We start from the raw sequence: 19,011 nt of genomic DNA, 5'->3' as shown, positions 1-19,011 counted from the left end.
ACCTTGTGCACTGTATTTTACTTGACAAAACCGTTCTTTCAGTTCCTCATGGAATGAACTAAGGAGTCAGGAATGTATTCCCAGGTAACCACTGGGAAATCCATGTCCCTTAGAGTGAATTTAGCTTCATTAATTTGAGCAATTGTACTAGTAGTATTAGGCTGAAAAAAGATTCAATTTTGAGAATTTTCATAAATTTTCGTATTTTTTTCTTTTTCTGTCAGAATTTACATTTTGAAGATTTTGGTAAATATGTTGGTCGATTTTTGGACAAGTTTGGAACTGTAGTATACATTTTTTCTTCTGCTTTCAGTGGTTTCTGTCACCTCTAACTAGGAGATCTCATTTGGCTCCTGCAGTAAGTGAAGCAGTACTACCAAGTTTTAAAATGAACAGAGTGCCATCTCTGTGCTTATGTCTTAGTCTTTGTAAGATAAGTAGCTCTAAATATTGCTTAATAGATGGTTTCTACAATTAAAAAAAAAAATTATCTAATTGGATAAGCCATTGGCCGTGTGTCTAATTAGTCAGGTGACTCAAGGAATTGAAATGCCTGTGAAGCTGATAATGGAAAGCAGTGTATTTTGCCTCTTAGACAGGATTTGAAATCTGTCTGGATATTTGGGGAATGAAGTAATATTACTATCTAAAAAGTGGTGTTCTGTGTCCAGTTTTATAACAGAGACAGATTAACAAGAAGGGAAGCTCTCACAGCATCTGGTGGCTCTTGCATTTGTTTATTAATAAAATAAACAGAAGAGTTCCATGTCATAGAGAAATTATAATTATGAATGATGGTTTGCTGAAAATTATTATTTCATTTCTCTGTATAATTTCCAATGTTTTTGTGGTCATAAAAATAAAATGTTAGATATTTGCACAGGCAACAGTTGAAAAGCTTAGAAATATTCAGAAAGTTCCATCCATTGGCTCCCCACCAGTAGATTTCACACAGAAATTATTGCCCAGGAACCAGGCTCTGAGGGACCAGACCAGCCATGGCTGACTATGAATCCTCCCAGATGTCTCAGGAAGATGGTAGTAAAAGCTGAACCAGGAGCTGTGGAGCTCAGTGCTGGATCCCACCCATGGTGTCAAACCACAGGCACACTCAGAGTCCTCAGCTTCATCACAGGGGGCTGGGAAATCCTGAGATCCCCATTTCAGCTAGAGTTTTCACCATTTTTAGATTACCTGTTGTGGAGCCAAGGAAATGTAAGGCATCCTACTTTCACAGCTGGGAGTGTGAAAGCCCTGAGCATTCCTCTCCAAGTCTGAGCCAACCACCTGGTCTACTGGGCAGCGCTGCGCTATAACCAGGGGCCAACAAACCCTTTCCTTCTGTGTAGTCATAAAAAGTGAGAGGTATCCCAAGAAGTAGTGGTTAGATGTGTTGCACAAAAACGAATTTCAAGGCCTTGCTTGGCCATTCTTACATCTTGATGTCCTTACAGCCAAGTTATAAGCTATAGTGGGATGAGTATTTCTCAGTCTGTTATAGGAAATATTTCATTTTGCAAATAAAATCAAATATTAATTGAAGTAATTGAAGATAAAGAACTAATAGTTTTAGCCTGCCTTGTTTTACTTTGTGTTCTTGACTTAACCCAAGCCAGTATACCCAGTGAAATGTTTGTCATGCTAGAAAAAGAGAAAATGAGGAGGGAGAGGCTGAGGCATTTAGAGGCAAGGTTGTATGCTCAAATAGGCAGTGATCATTGACTATATTGCTTACTCTGAGTGTTTGTAGTCTCTTTTTTCATCTTTTGACCAGTAATTGAATATTCAGCTAATAAACCCATTTCAGCAATTCCTTTTATCAGAGAGACCACATTCTCATAAAAAGTTCTGGGTCAAAGAAATTAGCTGGGTTTTGACAAAAAAAAAAGTGACAATCCAAAGTCCCAACAGGAATGATTCTGAAAAGCTTCATACCAGCTTAGAAAAAACTAAAATGCATCGTAGAAAGAGTAATACCTCCTCAATAAAACCCAAACATAAAAACTGACCTCCCTGTGTCTGTGACTGATAAGGTTGTTATATAGTGCATATGCCCACAATATTCCATTGTAAGTGATTATTCCTTTTATAATGGAATATAATTTTAAAAAATAAAAACAAACCCCAGAATCACCAAATCAGCATTTCAAGCTCCTGGATTTCCTAAAGCCAAACTCTTTGTATGAAGACAATTTAATAATTTAGGTAGCGAGTTTAGATCTAAGTACAGATTGTGCGTCTGTGTGTTTTAAGGATATGATTAAAAAAGAAACATTTGACGATCTAGTTAAAAAAAATCAAACAAGTATTTTCATATTGCCTCTGTAGCTAGCGGCTTCATTTATCCTATTCAACATCCATCGTATACAATCTGTCAAACCCTTCTTAGAAGCATGACTTCCTTCTCTCTTTGCTGGTGGTTACTTTATCACCACTGCTATTTTGGCCTTTGCTTTTGGGTGTTCATTCTGTATGTGGAAGAGGGGATGGGAGTTCCTACTCATTTGAAACACAATATAAAGGAAAAAAAAAACCACAAAAACCACCGAGTCCTTTGAACTCTTTATGACATTCATGCTGTGGGGAGGTACTGTGGAGGAAAGAGACCTGCAGCCCTGTGCCATGTGCTTTGTTCATGAGATGGATGGCTATAATTTACTCCTGCCTGAAACACTAGTATTTACGATGCCTTTCCTTGGCCGAGAGGTAAAAACAGTCTCCAGAGAAATAGAAACATTTTTTAAGAGTGTATTGAAAAGAGACATCCACAGGACAGCTGAAGGTCAAGGGAACAAAGCAATGAGGGTTGCTTTGTCTTCTTTCCCAAGTAATTAAATAATTCTCCTTATTTTGACTCCATAGAAAACATTTTTTTACCTCTCTTATTTATTCACACTCATGTGCATATGCACACATGCAAGCACAAACGCACACACCTTGACCCCAGTTATACAGGAGGACCCCAGTTATATAGGAGGACTCCAGTTACATAGCAAGACACTGTCAACATCAGGAACAGTAGCGTAAAATTTGGCTTTAAAACTCCTTTTCAGCTGTTCTCTGGCTCACAGCTGGATGAGCATATTGGCTGCTTTGAATAAGACAAAATAATCCTGGTTCAAATTAGGGTCCGCTTCCTCTGGCCTTGGGCATTTAGGTACTGGAGCCAAATTGTCAGCCATTGCCTTTGTCTGGAAGCTTTATTAATTGTTCAGTGTAATAGTCCCAGGATACTCAGTGGAAAGGCCTAGTCTTTAGATTTGATAAAACACTGCAATGACATGACAGCAATAAATGTCAAAGGCACAAAAAATCCCCAAGGGGGGAGGGGTCCTAATTTTAGATTTAATCAAGGTAAGTGAGAATTTTCCTTTCTGATTTTTTGTTGTAAGAGCTGCTGCTTACTTATGGGTAAATGTAACTCACAGAATTATTATACTGAATATCTTTACTTCATAAATATTGTGTTTATCTAAGCTCTCTTTGCTTTTCTTTACTAGTATTTCCCTCCTACCATAAGACATACATTAAAACCAATTGTTAAGTACACAAGTTACCTACCAGTTTTTCCTAGGCTGTGCAGCCTTTAAGATGGCTCCCTGTTCTTCAAGAAATGTTCTCCTTTTACTGACCAACTTAAGAGATCCATTTTCCCTGCAGAAGCTGCTTCCATGCTGAGCAGCCAAAGTAGAAAATAAACCTCATAGTGAAAAATAAAAGATAGACTAGATTGGGAATCAAGTTTGTTGTTTTTCAGCAACAAGCAGAGCTAATACTCCATAGATGGTCAGACCATTCCCAAACCATCCCCAAATGTTCTCTGTGACAAGGGGCAAATATCACAATTTTGACTGGAGAAACCAGACTGATGTGCATGAAAATAAATGTCTTCAGAACTTTTTATTGGGATTTTATTCTCCCCATCTTGTTCTCCTTTCCTGTCTTTCCTGAGACAGTAGCATTTATTGACATCCTGAATCTCCTCAGTTAAGAGAATGTAGAATTTAGGATTACACCCTTAGCACTGGATTCACCTGACTTTAAGCTAGACGTCTAAAGTTTGGTTGTAAAAGTCTAAGCAGCTCACCCTGAGCTCCTTTTATCATCAGTAAGAAGCCATTCATCATCTTTAAGGCAAGATGAATGGCGCTCTGGAAGGTCTTGTTTCTCCCCAAGGACTGCTACAGAATAAGCCTTCATTTGACTAGCTGAAGGCTTGGATGACTAATTTTTAGCCACCTGAAGTTAGGTTGAGATGAATGCCACTGACTGGTTCTGTGAATGTGCTCTACTGCCATGCACAGGTGAATGCTTTTGTGTTTATAGACCATGCAATAATGCCTTTCTGTTAATATGCAGAATTTTTATATTGTTTGTGTTAATGTACTTCTATAGAGAATGCCTACATAAATACAAAGAGAGTGGTAACTTGCCTATTTTAATACATTAGAGTTCTGTTCCCATCATCAGAGTATCAGATGCTATTGGTCTATTTGCATCTTTCTAGACAATAAAAATATAATTCACTCTGAAAGGCTAGACGAGACTAGTTCTACCAGACCTCTCTTATACATCAGCAGATAGTATTTCATGCCTTTTTAGCTCAGAACTGAGCTGTTATAGACCCAAGTCACTGTGCTTAAAAGTATACTTACTTGCATGAACGAGCAGTGAATGAAAACCATTAATGTCCCAGCATGCACTGCTCACCAATACTCATTTTTGTTGTAGCCAGAGTTTCTTAGTGTGTTTCTGCTTCATTTAAACCTGTCAATACCTCAATTAGTGCTTGCTTCTCTTCCCCTGGGAGGGACATTTACACATGTCACTTCACAGCCTCCAAAATCTAGAAGACCCGTGGGGATTGCTGGGTCATAAAATATATCCTGATTAAAGCTTGTGTTTCCCAGTGACTTTCTGCCCTTTTTTTTTCTTTTAGACTTGTAAGCTGTTCGGGTATTTTTAATGAAAGGGCACAAAATGAAAGTTTAAAGCATAACAACATATAAGAAAATGAACACTCTTCCACGGGATTCTGGTCTCTGGTTTTTACTAATTTACATTCAGTAAGTCACAAAAAATTAGAGCAGTGTACTTTACAATTACGATAGCAGTAACCCTCTCATTTAACATTAAAACTTGATGCCATCTTGATGGCAGACTGAATTCAATTTAAGATCAAAGCATTGGAGAAGTTGTCTGAAATTATATATTGCTAGTTTTAACTATTTGATATGCCTGCTCTTTCCAGCCTGACTTTTATATAGGGTGATGAAAGATCATAGCTGATTTGGAATAGAAAGTGGCCCAAGAAATTTATACTTAATGAGTACATGTTTCCAATACTAATTTTTAGGTACCCATGCTTTTCAACAATGGCGATGATAGTAACACTAATATTGTCCATTAATTTCATGCGAAGGAAGATAGTCTTTGTCTAAATCTTCATAAATCACAACTGTATATATGCTAATGTAATTTTTTATAGATCTTTGATCACTTATTTTTGTTTTGACAATTAGCCAAGCTTTGATGAAACCGATTTTCCAGTGCCTCATGTGGGTTACCATAGTTTGTCACAAATTTCCACAGGCTTTTACTATAACTGACTGCAGGGAAAAAAGCTGTCAGCTTATCATTTCCCATTTTCTTTCTCTTGGTTATTAGGAAGTGCAGTTAGACAAAATGGGAATTGAAGCTGCATGGCAAAGCGAAAGAAAGTCACATTCGTTTCAGAACCATGTCAAAGTCAAAGGAAAGACCGAGAAATATAAGCAGCTGCTGGTCTCATGTGTATCATTTGAAGACAGCAGTTTGCACTGTACAAACATAAAACTAATGCAAGAAAAGACCTCAGGAAGAGGAAAGAATTGTCTTTGTGATTTGAGGGAAAAGACCCTTTTTATTTTATTAATGTGTCTTTTGGTTAAAATTCATAGTTGTCATGCAAAATAAATCAACTTCTTTTCCTATAATGTGACCTGAAACTGCTTCTGAGTGAATAAGATATGAACCCTAAATGTTCACAGCCTTTACCCTGACATATTCAATCAGATCATGAGGCACTGGTGAAGCTGCCAAATACTCAAGACATCATTGTCATTCTTATTAAAGCTTAGCATCAAACAAGGACTGTTCTGTCTTGGAAACACATGTTTGAATAATACTTTGTATCAAAGTAACTTCATTTATATCAGTGGCATAGCCAGCTGAAATGGTATTTTAGGGTGTACAGAATCCTTATTCACTCCCACTCAATGATTTATATCTTTTTAGAATTTTTTTCAAAGATTACCTTGTGTGGCTGTCCTAATGTCCTAATACTGCAGTTTATACATACCACTGAGTCTCTTATTTTGATATGGGATTTGTAATGCAAACTTAGGTGGCTGGGACACGGACTGGTCATGTCTGTGTTTAATTTCTCTCTATTATTTAGATATGATAATTCTCATGGACATCACTCTTCACTAAATAGAAAAATAAAGATGCAGTTTCTGCTGCGCACAGTGTCTTATTCCACGGCAGTACTGTTTTTCATACTGTTCTGTCAGAAAATTATTTTCCTAATAGAACTGTTTATGAAGCTCTTGCCTATTGTCCACAAATCCATTCATCTAACAGATATTAATGGAAGTGTAGAAAAAGCTACTAACCCTCCTTTTAGAGCAGGTTGGGGGTAGAAGGTAATCTGATTTGTTTTACTTTGTTTTAAAAATAATTTCAAGATTATATTTATCAATAAATTTTCTTAATTTATTTTGTTTACACTGCAGACTCCCAGAACAAAAGCTGAGTAAATAATTCAGTCTGTTATATTGATTCATCAAAATTTTACTTCTCTCCTCACATTTTTCAGGTTTACGTGTTTGAAATTATTTTTCCTAGTCTGGAACCTCAGCAGAGCAGAGGTCTTCAGACCAAGAGAAGTGGAGACATGGTGAGACATGCTGATGTGCCAGGAGTCACATCACTGGCAGAGTCCAGGACATGCCTGCTACCGAGCACGTTCTCAAATTCTCACTGTGTTCAGTTATCTCCAGATCACAATATCACTAGATCAGTTTATCTGCTGCATCTTTTCCATCCTCTTTCTCAAGAGCAACTTGAATCTGCATTAATGTTTGGCTATGATTAGCAGTCTAACTTTCAATACAGCTCAAAACACATCATACAGCGTCACATGGCACCTCCCCATCAACTGTGGTGTTGGCTGTGTGGTATTCCTCTCTTCTCACCACAGCCAGGTTACTAGAAAAATACCATTTGGAGACTGCAGATGACGATAGTTCTTAAGCATACAGAGCTCTTCAGTCAGTCTTAGAATCATTTAAGGTTGCTTCAAGGATATTTAGTGTTTAACTACAAATTAAAAGATAGGGAGCCTTGTAATTTGCTTTTTGCCCACATGACTACTTCTAGCTATGAACTAAAACAGAGAAAAAATATTTATTCTACCACCCCCAATTTTTAAAATTAATGTGAATTTTGGTTTTCTAGTAATTTGTGAAGGTTTATTCTAAAAGGACTCAAAAATTTCTGTTACTTTGCTCGAGCTTCACGTAGCTTACTATAGCCTCCTTATTCTGGATAATGGGACTAGTCTTTGTCAAGGTAATTAAATGTTTTCATTTTTATTTCCTTTCAGTTCCTGATTAAACACTCAGCAGTAGCAGAGAAAAGAAACTCAGATTAAGTAATTTAAAATTAATCTTAGAAAAGTCCAGGTTCAGTTTTCTTCAACTGGAACTGAGCCAGTTCCATGATTCTTAAGAGTAACCTCAACTACTGAATTTTGCACTTTGATTTTTAATGATGAAGCTATAAAGCAATGAAATGACTCCTTACTGGGTTACCACAAAGAAAGGGGAAAACAATGGGCTGACCTGGGAAAACAAATAAACAAGTCAGTTTTCCAAACAGAAACCCAGTTTTAAACAGAGAAATCTCCTAGATTGTTGCTGGCAGCGATATGCATACCTCGAAAATGGAAATTGCCATAATCTATGAACTGTAGCTTCTATTTTGTCCAATTTTGACCGATAGACCTTTGACAATGCCCAGGACCACATAGCATGCTTCAGAGAAAAATGTGGAGAATTCCAGAGGAAAGAGAATTGGATTAATTTGTCCCATAGGGAAGCGTACTCCAAAATCCTGGAACATGACACTATTCATTCCTTGAACATGCTCAGCAACATGCCCTTCCCTTCCAAAGTTCTCTAATATAAATACATATCATTATATGTGTGTATATAATGTATATTTGAAGAGATATAAAGGATACACACACCTAATAGGGCAACTGAATCATCTTGATAAATTTCTAAATGCCTTCACTTTTTTTTAAGACATCCTGAGAGAATATCTCATGCATATATAGTACAGATTTAGTTTTCTTATTTACAGTTTTCTAGATTATTTTGTCAGTAAAGAGCCAGCATATTTATCTCAGTAATTTGCATCAGTAATTTGATTAAAGATAATTGGAGGATGAAAAAATACATTGCCTAAAATATCCTTGGGAATGTGGCTTTGTTACCAGAAATCTTTTGACGTAGAGGAAGCTAAAAAGAAGAGCTTATGGTTTAGGATCATTAGAGATAAATTGTGAAGAGTAAAAAATCAGCTTTAGAGGAAGGAGAAATATTTAGCTGTGAGGCATTGCTATGGCAATAAGGAATCCACGTGGAAGATTACGTGAGAGGAAGGGAAGGATAAGCAGGGATAAAGCTGTATCTGAGGAATAAAGTCTTCTTTCTTTACATGTTTTTATGCTGCTCTTATTAAGAAAGTTTGTTGAAAAAAAAAATTTAGCTTCATAAGCTAGCCTCTGTTTTTTAAAAAGCAAGCAAGATAGTTGCAGTGTTTGGTTTGGCAGTATCACCCATCAAGGGACTCTTGGGAGACAACTGTTTAGGAGACCAGAAAGTGATGTCAGAGTCTGTGAGACAGGCTTCTTGAGGTCCGTGGGCTCTCAATCCAAATCTGAATATCCCATTTTCTGTGGGTGTGCACTGTGTGCTCCCACCCATGAAGGAGGAGGAGGAGGAGGAGGGTAGACCTGCCAGTGCAAGGCTCGCCTGCTCTGAGTGCTGAGCCATCCCACCCGGGGGCACAGGCATCCCGGGAGCTCAGGTACCTCGTGGGGAGGCACACACCACCCCTCAGCTCCCAGGTGGGCTAAGCACATGCTCCGTCTGTCACCAGAGAAACTCAAAGTAGGAGATACTGATGGGAAGGAGGACTACAGCTGTGGAGAAAATCACTTAGGTGACTTGGAAGGCTGGCATGATTTAATTGGTTGGGAAATGAGGTTGGAGAAGGAAAACATTGTTGTAGGGTGTTGCATTGAGGGGAAAAAAAGGAGATGTGGAGAGGTGTGGCGAATGAAGAAGGAAGGGACATGTGGGAGTCTTGGGAAATTATGGAAGGAAGAAAGGTGATGGCACAAGCTAATGACGGTAATGTAGACTCCTTAATACCCAGCCACCCATTTGAATTGGGTCTCTTATTGATGAACATAAATGCATAAAAGGATATATTGATTTATTTCAGGTGTTGCACATGAGGGCAGGTATGTTCAAGTTCCCATACCTGCACATAGAGGGCCCACAGGCCTGCAGCCGCATAGGCCTAGCAAGCTAGCTTCTCTGTTTGGAAACAACAAGCAGATGGCCACAAAAAGTGACTTTCTGAAAGTAATCTCCTTGTGAGTACAGGTACTTGGACAGAGGCCAGATAAAACTGAAGCTATTTTCGTTCTCTGGAAGATGGAATCAGACTCATCCTAATTTTCTGTTCTGATTATTCATCATTTCTTTTCTTTGAATGCTCCTCTTCTACAAAACTAATCGGTATCTAATATCCAAACAGTTAAACAAGACGTACTTCATCACTAATGCGTATCAGTGCTTAAAGAGCCTCACGTCTCACACAAGACCTTTCTAAGAGTTCTTCCTGTAATTAGATCCCATTCATAACTCTAACCCACAGCTCCACAGCCCTGTTAATTTTCAGGTTGGTTTGTTTTGGTTCAGGAAGCCTTTGAACAGAAAGGGCTGCATCCTGACATATTGTCATATCCAAACATCAACAGCTCTGGCATATGAAAAGGTCATGCCACCAAGCATTAACATTTCAGAATAGCAATTATAGTAATTCATTTAAATACGGATTATTATTTTTTTTTGCTGTCTAGTAACAACAGATGCAATCTATGCAGGAGGAAAGACCGGAAAGGCCTGAAATCAGGTCCTGTGCCAATGTCATCTTAAAATAGAGACCCAGAGAAGTTCAGGTGGAATGAGTGAGTTCTGATAAGAAGAGGCAAGTCTTCATGCATAAGGAGGAGGAGAGTGGGGCTATTGTCGGAGGCAGCCCTGGAGTACAGGAACTTAGAGAAGGACTCTTTACTACCACATCATATGCTTTGAAAGGAGTGGACAGATTCATTCAGAAGAGAGCAGTTCTCTGTGCTGTCCAGGGTTTTCCAGCTTCTCCCAAGCAGAGAAAGGGCAAGAACCAAAAGACAGACTCATGGGCTTTGATTCTCCCTACTCACAAATGCCCAGATGCTATTAATTGGCAGACAAATCATATGGGAAGGAAAGGACAGGCTACTGAAGACACCAAAGAGACCATCCTGTTTCAAAATGTCATGTTTTGAGGGGTTTGCAGTAAAACACTCTGAGGATTTTTTTTTCCTATTTCCAGAAAAAAATTATTCCAAAATCTGAAAATACTTGGGGTTTAAGCCTATTCTTGCTAGCAAGAGGGTACTTTCTTCAACATTCAATTTTTTTAGTCCTGAATGATTAATTAAGCTGACAATTACATCCAAACTGTTTTGCAAATACCTTCTGAATAAAATAAAAACTCAACTCTAGCTAGGTTTTTTGTCAGATTAATTATACTTTCCATTCAGTACAATGTAACTATGCACTCAGCACATACATGGACTGTAAGCTCTTTGGTGCAGAGCTTCTCTTTTAATTTTGTACAGCTCCTGGTTTAATTGAGCCCTCATTTTGATAGGTCATTACAAAATGGTAGAGCATATATCTGTCAGCAAATAAAACAGTAGCACATCAGAAGGAATAAGAATTTTTTATCTGTTCTTTGTTGGCCCATATCTGAATGCTTATTACTTACAGTACCTTTATGTACTGTGAATATTTTAATTATGTTACAAGATGTCCTGTGAGCAGCAAAACAAATGGAGCCAGGCTTCCTTTGGATTCGCATCTTGTCTTCACAGCCCCACTGTCCAGTCCCAGCTCCTGTCTGCTAAATTCCCTGTCAGGCCCATCTTCAGTCTTAAGAAAATTCTGTTACACAGGAATGAAAGTAAAATAATTTCACACATTTTTGGCCACCTGGTCAAATATGGACAAGGTGAATGAGACCCTGATTGAAGGGCAACCCTGTATCATCAGATGAGTCAGCTTACTGAAGAATGATCTTTTTTTGTTTTGTCTGGTTTTAGTTCCAGCTATGATAACTTCCTATCCAAATACCACCTTGGCAACACAAGGTCAAAAGAAGGAGATGAGCTGCACAGCACACGGAGAGAAACCCATCATAGTCCGCTGGGAAAAAGAAGACCGAATCATTAACCCTGAAATGTCCCGTTACCTTGTTTCCACCAAGGAAGTTGGAGATGAAGTGATCTCTACACTGCAGGTAAGAAAACAAAGTGACCCACGACTCATCTACATGTGTGAGAGTGTTTCTTGATTTGTTTTTTATAGGGATGCACAGCTACCTCTGCCCTACAAGGTCAGAGCCCCACCACTCACTCCACTCGCGGCACAGCCCTGGAGAGCTGGCAGCAACAGGGGGTAGAGGAAACTTCTGCATCCCACCCCCAGAAAAAAATTCATCTCCATCTTCCCATGCTCCAGAGGCAACAAAACAGTGAGCTTGGCTCACAGCCACCCTAACGTGCTTTCTGTCTCAGGAGTAGCATGGCTCATGCTGTAGCCTGCCCTTCTTGGGGCAGAAGTCACCAAGTCACCTAGCAAACAGTCATAGTCTGCATCTTCTGTAACAGGCAGCTGTCTGTTCATGTGGGAGCCATGCATCTCGACTTGCCTGACAAATCAGCGTGTGGGACTCTGTTAAATCCTAAGTGGCTGACCTGGGTTAGACTGAGTGGCTACATGAGTGGCACTGCTTTTTTGGGAACTTAACTTTCCCCAAGATGCCACAGAAGCACAGGAAACTCCTGCTGTTCTGGTATCACCTACAACAGGTTAGGCTATGACGTTGCCCTCAGTATACCAGGATACAGCTTTTTCCACTCAAATTTAAAATTTACCAACATGAGAAAGTTACCAGTCCATTCCTTTATATTTTTACATGAAATGTAAAAGATTTTTTTTTTTAATTATATAGATCTCAAAGAAAAATCTTGATTTTCTGTTTTTAAGTCACATTCTTAAAAACATTTTTACCAGGCTCAAGGAAATAATCCTCTGGCTCTCTGGTGATCGTCTATATTCTAGTGTAACTCTTAATGTCTATCTCTTTCTTTACTAGCCAAAAATTGTGCTGGATGATATCCAGTAAAAATCTGGTTTTGCTCTCTGTGAGGAAGCTTTGTCATTGATTTCTTTGAGGAAGAATAAGTTCTATGTGTGACTTTGTTCGTATTAGTATATTTGTGTTACGAATAATATTTAATTATAGGATAGACCCCTAGACCTCTCTGCCCTCATTAGTTTTATTGGCTTTAATGAGATAATACCTGGAAGCACAACAATGTTTCTTTTTGGAAGTCTGGAGGCCTGCCTGGAGAATTCTCTTCTGAAGCAGTTGTGTATGGTAGTGGTGTTCTACATCCATATGTATGTTACATACAAAACCTTTGACTTCTGAGAGATAAAATGCCCCCAAAATAGAAAATGTCAGGAGTAAGGTTGTCTCTGAAGCTTTTAACTCAGTGCGTTTGCATATGTGCGTGATGATGTGCTCTTTAGTTGTATACTCAGCTTTTATTTTTTCTGCAGGACCCCTGCCTCAGTCAGGCATGGCTTGGATTTTCTCTGGAGTTGAATTAGGGTTGAGTAATGAAAGACACTGTGTGATGCAAGGCTGATCATTGAAACCAAACTTTTCACAGGTGGCCAATAATTGTGTGTTCTTTGTTTTCTAGGTACTTGCCTTGCGCCCTTGGGGTCTGATTTGCAGAAGTACTAAGCCCTCATAGCTGCAGCTTAACTCAATGGAAGCTGTTATGAACACATGAAATGCTATTTATTGCTAAGGACTCTGAGGGGGGAAAAGATGGCCCTAGCTGTATCAAATTGGGCTCTGAAAAATTTTGTTTTCCTATCTTAAAGCTCAGCCACACATGCAACCTAACACAGCTTGACAAGTTACCACATCTCAGATGATAACTCTCCAATATCCTTGTAGCGATTGGGAAATTAATCCATTTATCTTAACCAGTGGTGAATGAGAGTTGTGCTCATATTATCTTGGGTTTGCTGAGGAATAAAGAGCATGTGGAGTTACCATGGCTCAGCCAATATGTAGCAACTTGTCAAGCAGCCACAAACATTATCATATGTCTGGTTCCTTAATTCCCCATGCAAAATGGTGGTAATACTCTTCATGATGTCAGGGTTTATGAAAATAAATTCACTCATGTTTCTGAAATGGGTATCGCATAGGTGAATGCCACAGAAAAGGCTATGAGAAAATGAATAAGTCTGTCTTCAGGGCACAGTTTGAACTGTGTGCAGTAAATAAAGTGTGGAGCAGCACACTGAACAATGAGAAGAAAATGGTATTTGGAATATCTTCCCATTTAAAAAAATCGTCTCCCTATTGTACGTTGAATGAAGCAGTGGTCCTGTAGAAAAATATTATTATGATCATGTATGTAAAGCTTATATATAACTTTCTATGTTATCAAATAACAAATTGAAAAGAAAGACCACGCAAAATTTTGTTATGAGGCACCATGCTGAATACTACAGGGTTCACCACCAGTGTTTGAACCTTTATTTCCTCCACACAGACTTCAACCACTTGAGTTATTTTCAGAAATAACTGGAAAAATTCGGAGGCAGCAGGAGGCACCATTTTGTATGGAAAATTTCAGCCAACTGTGAAATACTTGGCAAACTTATGAGTAACTGGAAACAAGACTCCTAATGAGAAGCTACAGGAATAGGTGGTGCTCCAACTCCTGACTACACATGTAGAGCTGATAGCCTGCTTCCTCAAGCCAGGTGTTGCTAGTTTTGATATGTCTCAGTATTTTGGATGCTTTACTATGCATATGTATGTATGTGTATAACATGCAATATCTATTTGCTACTGTCAAGTAAAACAGTTTGTACAATTTTTCTTGCACCATACAGAAAAGCTGTTGGTTTATTTTCTCAGCGTGCTGTTCAATCAATCACTTCTTTTCAAACCACCTATAGATTTTGCCAACTGTGCGTGAAGATTCTGGCTTCTTTTCCTGCCATGCCATCAATTCTTACGGGGAGGATCGTGGAATAATTCAGCTCACTGTGCAAGGTAGGAAGAGGACAACATAAGGAAAAAAACACAGCTATTGTAGTACAGTAAGTGTATGCCATCCTCAGAAATCTGTTGGGGGAGGGAGGCTCTGATTCCTAATTAAATGTATTCCTCATTGTCAAAGAAATGGGGAGCCACATTAAGATTCTCAGTCTTTCATTTTCCAGCATCACAGATAAAACCAAAATAAAAGATAAGCTCAAGTCTTTCTAGATCTGTACAGATTAATAAGGAGAATTTTTCTTAAATACACTAGCTGAAGGTTGCATTTGTTTTTGAAGAACAAATGTGCCTAAAACCCAAGTCTGAAATAAAGCAGAAGTGATCTGACTTTATCTCTAGAGAAATGTTAAACCTACTGTGGATCTTTAAACAAAATATTTCGAGTTTAATCAGTCAAAATAAATTGTAATCAGTTTGCACAATGCAAACTCCAGGAACCTATGTTGCCTGGGGCTGGGGTTCCCCTCCCACAGGGTTTCGCTCAGGCAGACGGCAGCAAGTCCCGGAGTGGCTGAGGTGACGGTATTTGAGATGCAGAGGCCAGGCAGGACTCAGCCACTGGCCACTGTTTATTTCTGTGCGATGTTTGTTCTTGTGCTTGTATGCCTTTGAGCATGCACACAACAAATTTCTAGGACTTGCAAATTTCTTTGTCCCCGCTCTTGATTTCAAGTAACAGCAGATTTCGGGGAATGCCTAAGGCAGCCCTGTCGAAAAATTCAGGTGGAGTTTGGGGACAGGTTCTCAGTTCCACCACTGCTCATTTAAACTGCTGTGACAATTTAAAGGGTAATTAGAATGGGTATAAATGTTATTTATTTATTTAACTCTAGAGGCAGGAAGAGGCTTTAGTGTCATTTTATTTTGTTATCAAATTATTCTGTTATTAAATGAAGACTTTTAAACGTACTCAAAAAGATAGAAATTTTACTCCCTCCCTCCCCCCCCAACAAACTTAGCACTTTTAAGTTTAGTATTCATATTCATGCCGTCACCTTTTGTGTAAAAACTGTAGAAATATCAGTGAAAGGTGGTGTTCAAGGCAAAAATCTTTTCTAGCATGAGTAGTCCAATCTGGAGTGCTTTTCAGGAAATGCAACTCTGTGTTGCATATAAGAAGGTTAAACAGAAGTCAGTATTCAACATTACATTGGTGACTCCTAGTTGAAAAGTGACTTTTCCTCCCTCTGTTGAGTATTCTTCAGCAGGTGATTAACTGGCTCAGGGTAGTAATGAGTGACTGGAGAAAATGCCATGAGAGCTTACCACCAGTAAGCTACGCCAGTGCCACGCTCATTAATGTTATCTCTTTAGGAGTACAGGCTTTCTTCTGACTAAACCTCTGTGTGTGTGTTTACTCAGAGCCCCCCGACCCTCCTGAAATAGAAATCCGAGAGGTGAGAGCACGCAGTATCGCCCTCAGGTGGACCATGGGGTTTGACGGAAACAGCCCAATCACCGGCTACGATATCGAGTGCAAGAACAAGTCGGGTAAGAAATAAGCTTCCTCTGAAGTAATCCCCATCACTAGTCATTCATCACTGAATTTGTATCATAAAAGATAATTCATAAATCGAAGCTGCCTGATGGAAATTTTCGCTATGGTTTAGTTAATCTTCCATAGTAAGATTTATCTTCATTTGTTATCTTTCTTTTTGAGGTAAGAACATTAAGTTTAGCAATTGCTGCTTTTCCCTTTTACCAGAGAAACCTACACACAAGGGGAACAAATTTTGTTGTAAAACAAGCCATGCTAGGTGATAGCTGCTATCATGGTTTTGTTAGCTGATTCTTTGTCCCTGTTCTTATAATTTCTCCATTTGGATATTTTTTCTTCTGATTTTCTTTTTTCCCCCGTAAAAAAAACCAAACCAAAACAAAACAACAAACCCACCTTCACAAATTATCTTTTCCTCTAGTGCTGATTTGTTGAAGTTATTTTCTATCAATATATGAGTATATGACACCTTCCCTGGAAGAGGTAAGTTATGAGAATTTCTAGACATAGAAAGGAGTGTAGTAGTTTGCTTGAAGCATCATGCAGAGTTTTCAGTAACATGTTGGAAATACCCTGAAGGACAAGATCAGTGGCACATATTGGCAGGCCAATGTGAGCAGATACCTTTCTGCTAGGTTACCATGCAGTCACATCAGTGACTAACAAAGTGAATGAGGTGAACAGTTAAAAAAAAAATGCAACCCGTTAAGTCAGGAAAGTATTCCTGTTCCTGTACATATTAAGCCCCAAAAATATTCACTGTCTAATGAAATTTAAAAACATTCAAGGTCCATTGGAACTGCGTTTGTGATGTATGATCACACTTAAAATTAGGCACGTTGTTAAGCACTGTCCCTGGGTCAGCATTTGAGGAGATAGAAAGGAAATTGCAATGCAACAATGTTTTCTTATTTCAAGTATGATTAAAAATACACTGAGATATTATATTTTACTATTTTATGGTGGACTTTGTTACACCATTTGTAGGGGGAAGTAGGCCACTAATAGGAATGTTCCATGTGTGCTTATCAGTGAAATATTCTGTTTATGAAAGCAACTATTGTAGTATAGTCTTATCCCTTTAGTTCTGAGACGTAAAAATGCACTTGTTCGTAAAATTCTAAAATTCACCAAATATTTTTAAAAAAATGTTCTGCTACCCATCTTTAATATTCTTCATTTCTCTACTTTGTGTATTTCCTTTCTGCTTTACTTAGTGAGGCAAAAATGTTATGATGCTTTCATTACTAGATAAAATATTTTCAAGAGTGTTAAATCATCAGTCATTGTTTTTGCATTGGCTTTGTAAATGAAATTGCTAATGTACAGGTGAGCATGCTACCTGAAAGGTTACAAGTGAAAATTCCCCACTGAGGCAGTGATCAGGAATCACAGCTTTGGAGGTGTAGACTAGGCAAGGATGCCTTCAAGGGACATGTATACCTAAAAGTTTCCAGGCTTTGTTTTCCTTTTGATTCTTGTCCTTTCTTTCCAACCACCCACCTACTCCAGAACAGTTTTTGAAATTCATTCTTGCCTGATGGGCTCCTTTCTCACCCTAAACTTTCACTTGTACTTCTGAATCATGTAACTCAGCATAACCACATCGAGGAAGACTGAGCTGCTTTCCTTTGACTGAAGCAGTGGTGGGAAGGGACTTCAGAGCATTAAAACATCTTTGTTAGATTTAGTTCAATGTTTTCAAGTGATAATGCAGAATGCAGGCAAAGATTAAGTGGTAATCGCTGTGAATCTGCATTGCAAAATTATGTCTCTGTAATAGGGCATGATAAATCAATAGCAAGACAGCGAACGAAGCGCCATCAGATTGGATGAAAACATCAAGACACGACATAATGATAAAGGTTAAAAAATTGAAAGAAAGAAAAAATAATGGGTGTCAGAATTGGTGTTGGAGAAAATATTTCTTTGTCTGTATATGAAGACAAATACTGGAGGTCATGTCCTAAAAAGAGCAGATTATCTTCATCTCACTGCAAACAACAGAAACTTCATTTTTTTAGAATCTGAGGCTAAATGTTTGGAGAAACTAGAATTGGGTTTTTGAGTTCTTGCACATGACTTTTTGTCCTTAATTAAATCATCAAGAAGGTGAAACACCAAAGATGGTTACTGAAGAACTTGCACAGGGTAGCTGGGGGAAGTTAGAACAAAGAAGAGGGAATGAAGGAAACTTCTCACAGTTTCCAGATATTAAAGAGACGGAAGAAAACTTTGGTAAAACATTCACAATCCAGATGGGAAGCTCAGGGAACATCCTGCCAAGGCCAAAGTAAAGCTGTAAACCTCACAGTTGTGCGTAGTGAGAATTTTCCACCTATGTTGCTTACCCTGAGGACTCAGAAATGCGTTTACAGCAGGATGCATCACCTAGGCTTCTCAAGAAGGAAAACTGCAGAACTTTCCAGTTTCAGAGAACGTGCAGGTGACCACATATCATGCATGGACTTCATTACACAGTGCTGCCCTCCTGTATCCCATCTCCCCCTGCTGTGCCATTAGACAGAAAAGTCACATTAGTTACCCTCTAGAAGGAGCACGGTGTTGCCTGTCACATGGGCGGGTGGCATCTGTAGGGTTGCCAGTTGCCATGCAGGAGCAGTACGAGTAGTGGGAGCTCAGCGTTTCAGGCTGGTTCAGCACTTGGATACAACGCCTGCCTGCACAGAAAAGCGCCTGTGGCGCACAGACCCAGCCCTTCATTGAACCCACTGACGTGTAGCCATCAGTCTTTTCCATCGGAGGGGTGCAAAAAGGTTTGGTGATAGGAACGGGGATGTGGGTCCTTCTTTGGGCCTCTCTCCTCGTCCTTTTTATTGTTTAGGTCATTAGGGAAGGCTGAGGGGCAAACCGAACGTCAGCTCCGCTTAAGGCCTGATCTGAGGGGCAAGGACTGTGCTTTGCTTGAACTGAGCCGCCTTCAGGACGCGGATGCCTTCGCAGAGCTG

The 19,011-nt window shown here is 39.0% G+C and overlaps 1 protein-coding gene across 1 annotated transcript in view; it reads left to right on the top strand.

Moving 5' to 3' along the window:
* Window positions 1-19,011, top strand: part of DSCAM (DS cell adhesion molecule) — a 404,908-nt gene that overhangs the window by 282,287 nt on the left and 103,610 nt on the right. Inside the window, 3 exon segments of the mRNA XM_035896452.1 lie at window positions 11,489-11,685; window positions 14,442-14,538; window positions 15,907-16,035. Of these exon segments, the coding sequence (XP_035752345.1) occupies window positions 11,489-11,685; window positions 14,442-14,538; window positions 15,907-16,035 (423 nt within the window).

Source organism: Egretta garzetta, unplaced genomic scaffold, assembly GCF_000687185.1.
Source record: "Egretta garzetta isolate BGI_Z169 unplaced genomic scaffold, ASM68718v1 scaffold45, whole genome shotgun sequence".
Taxonomy (NCBI): Eukaryota; Metazoa; Chordata; class Aves; order Pelecaniformes; family Ardeidae; genus Egretta; species Egretta garzetta.
Note: the sequence above shows the minus strand (reverse complement) of the source record. Positions and strands in the feature narration are given on the sequence as shown.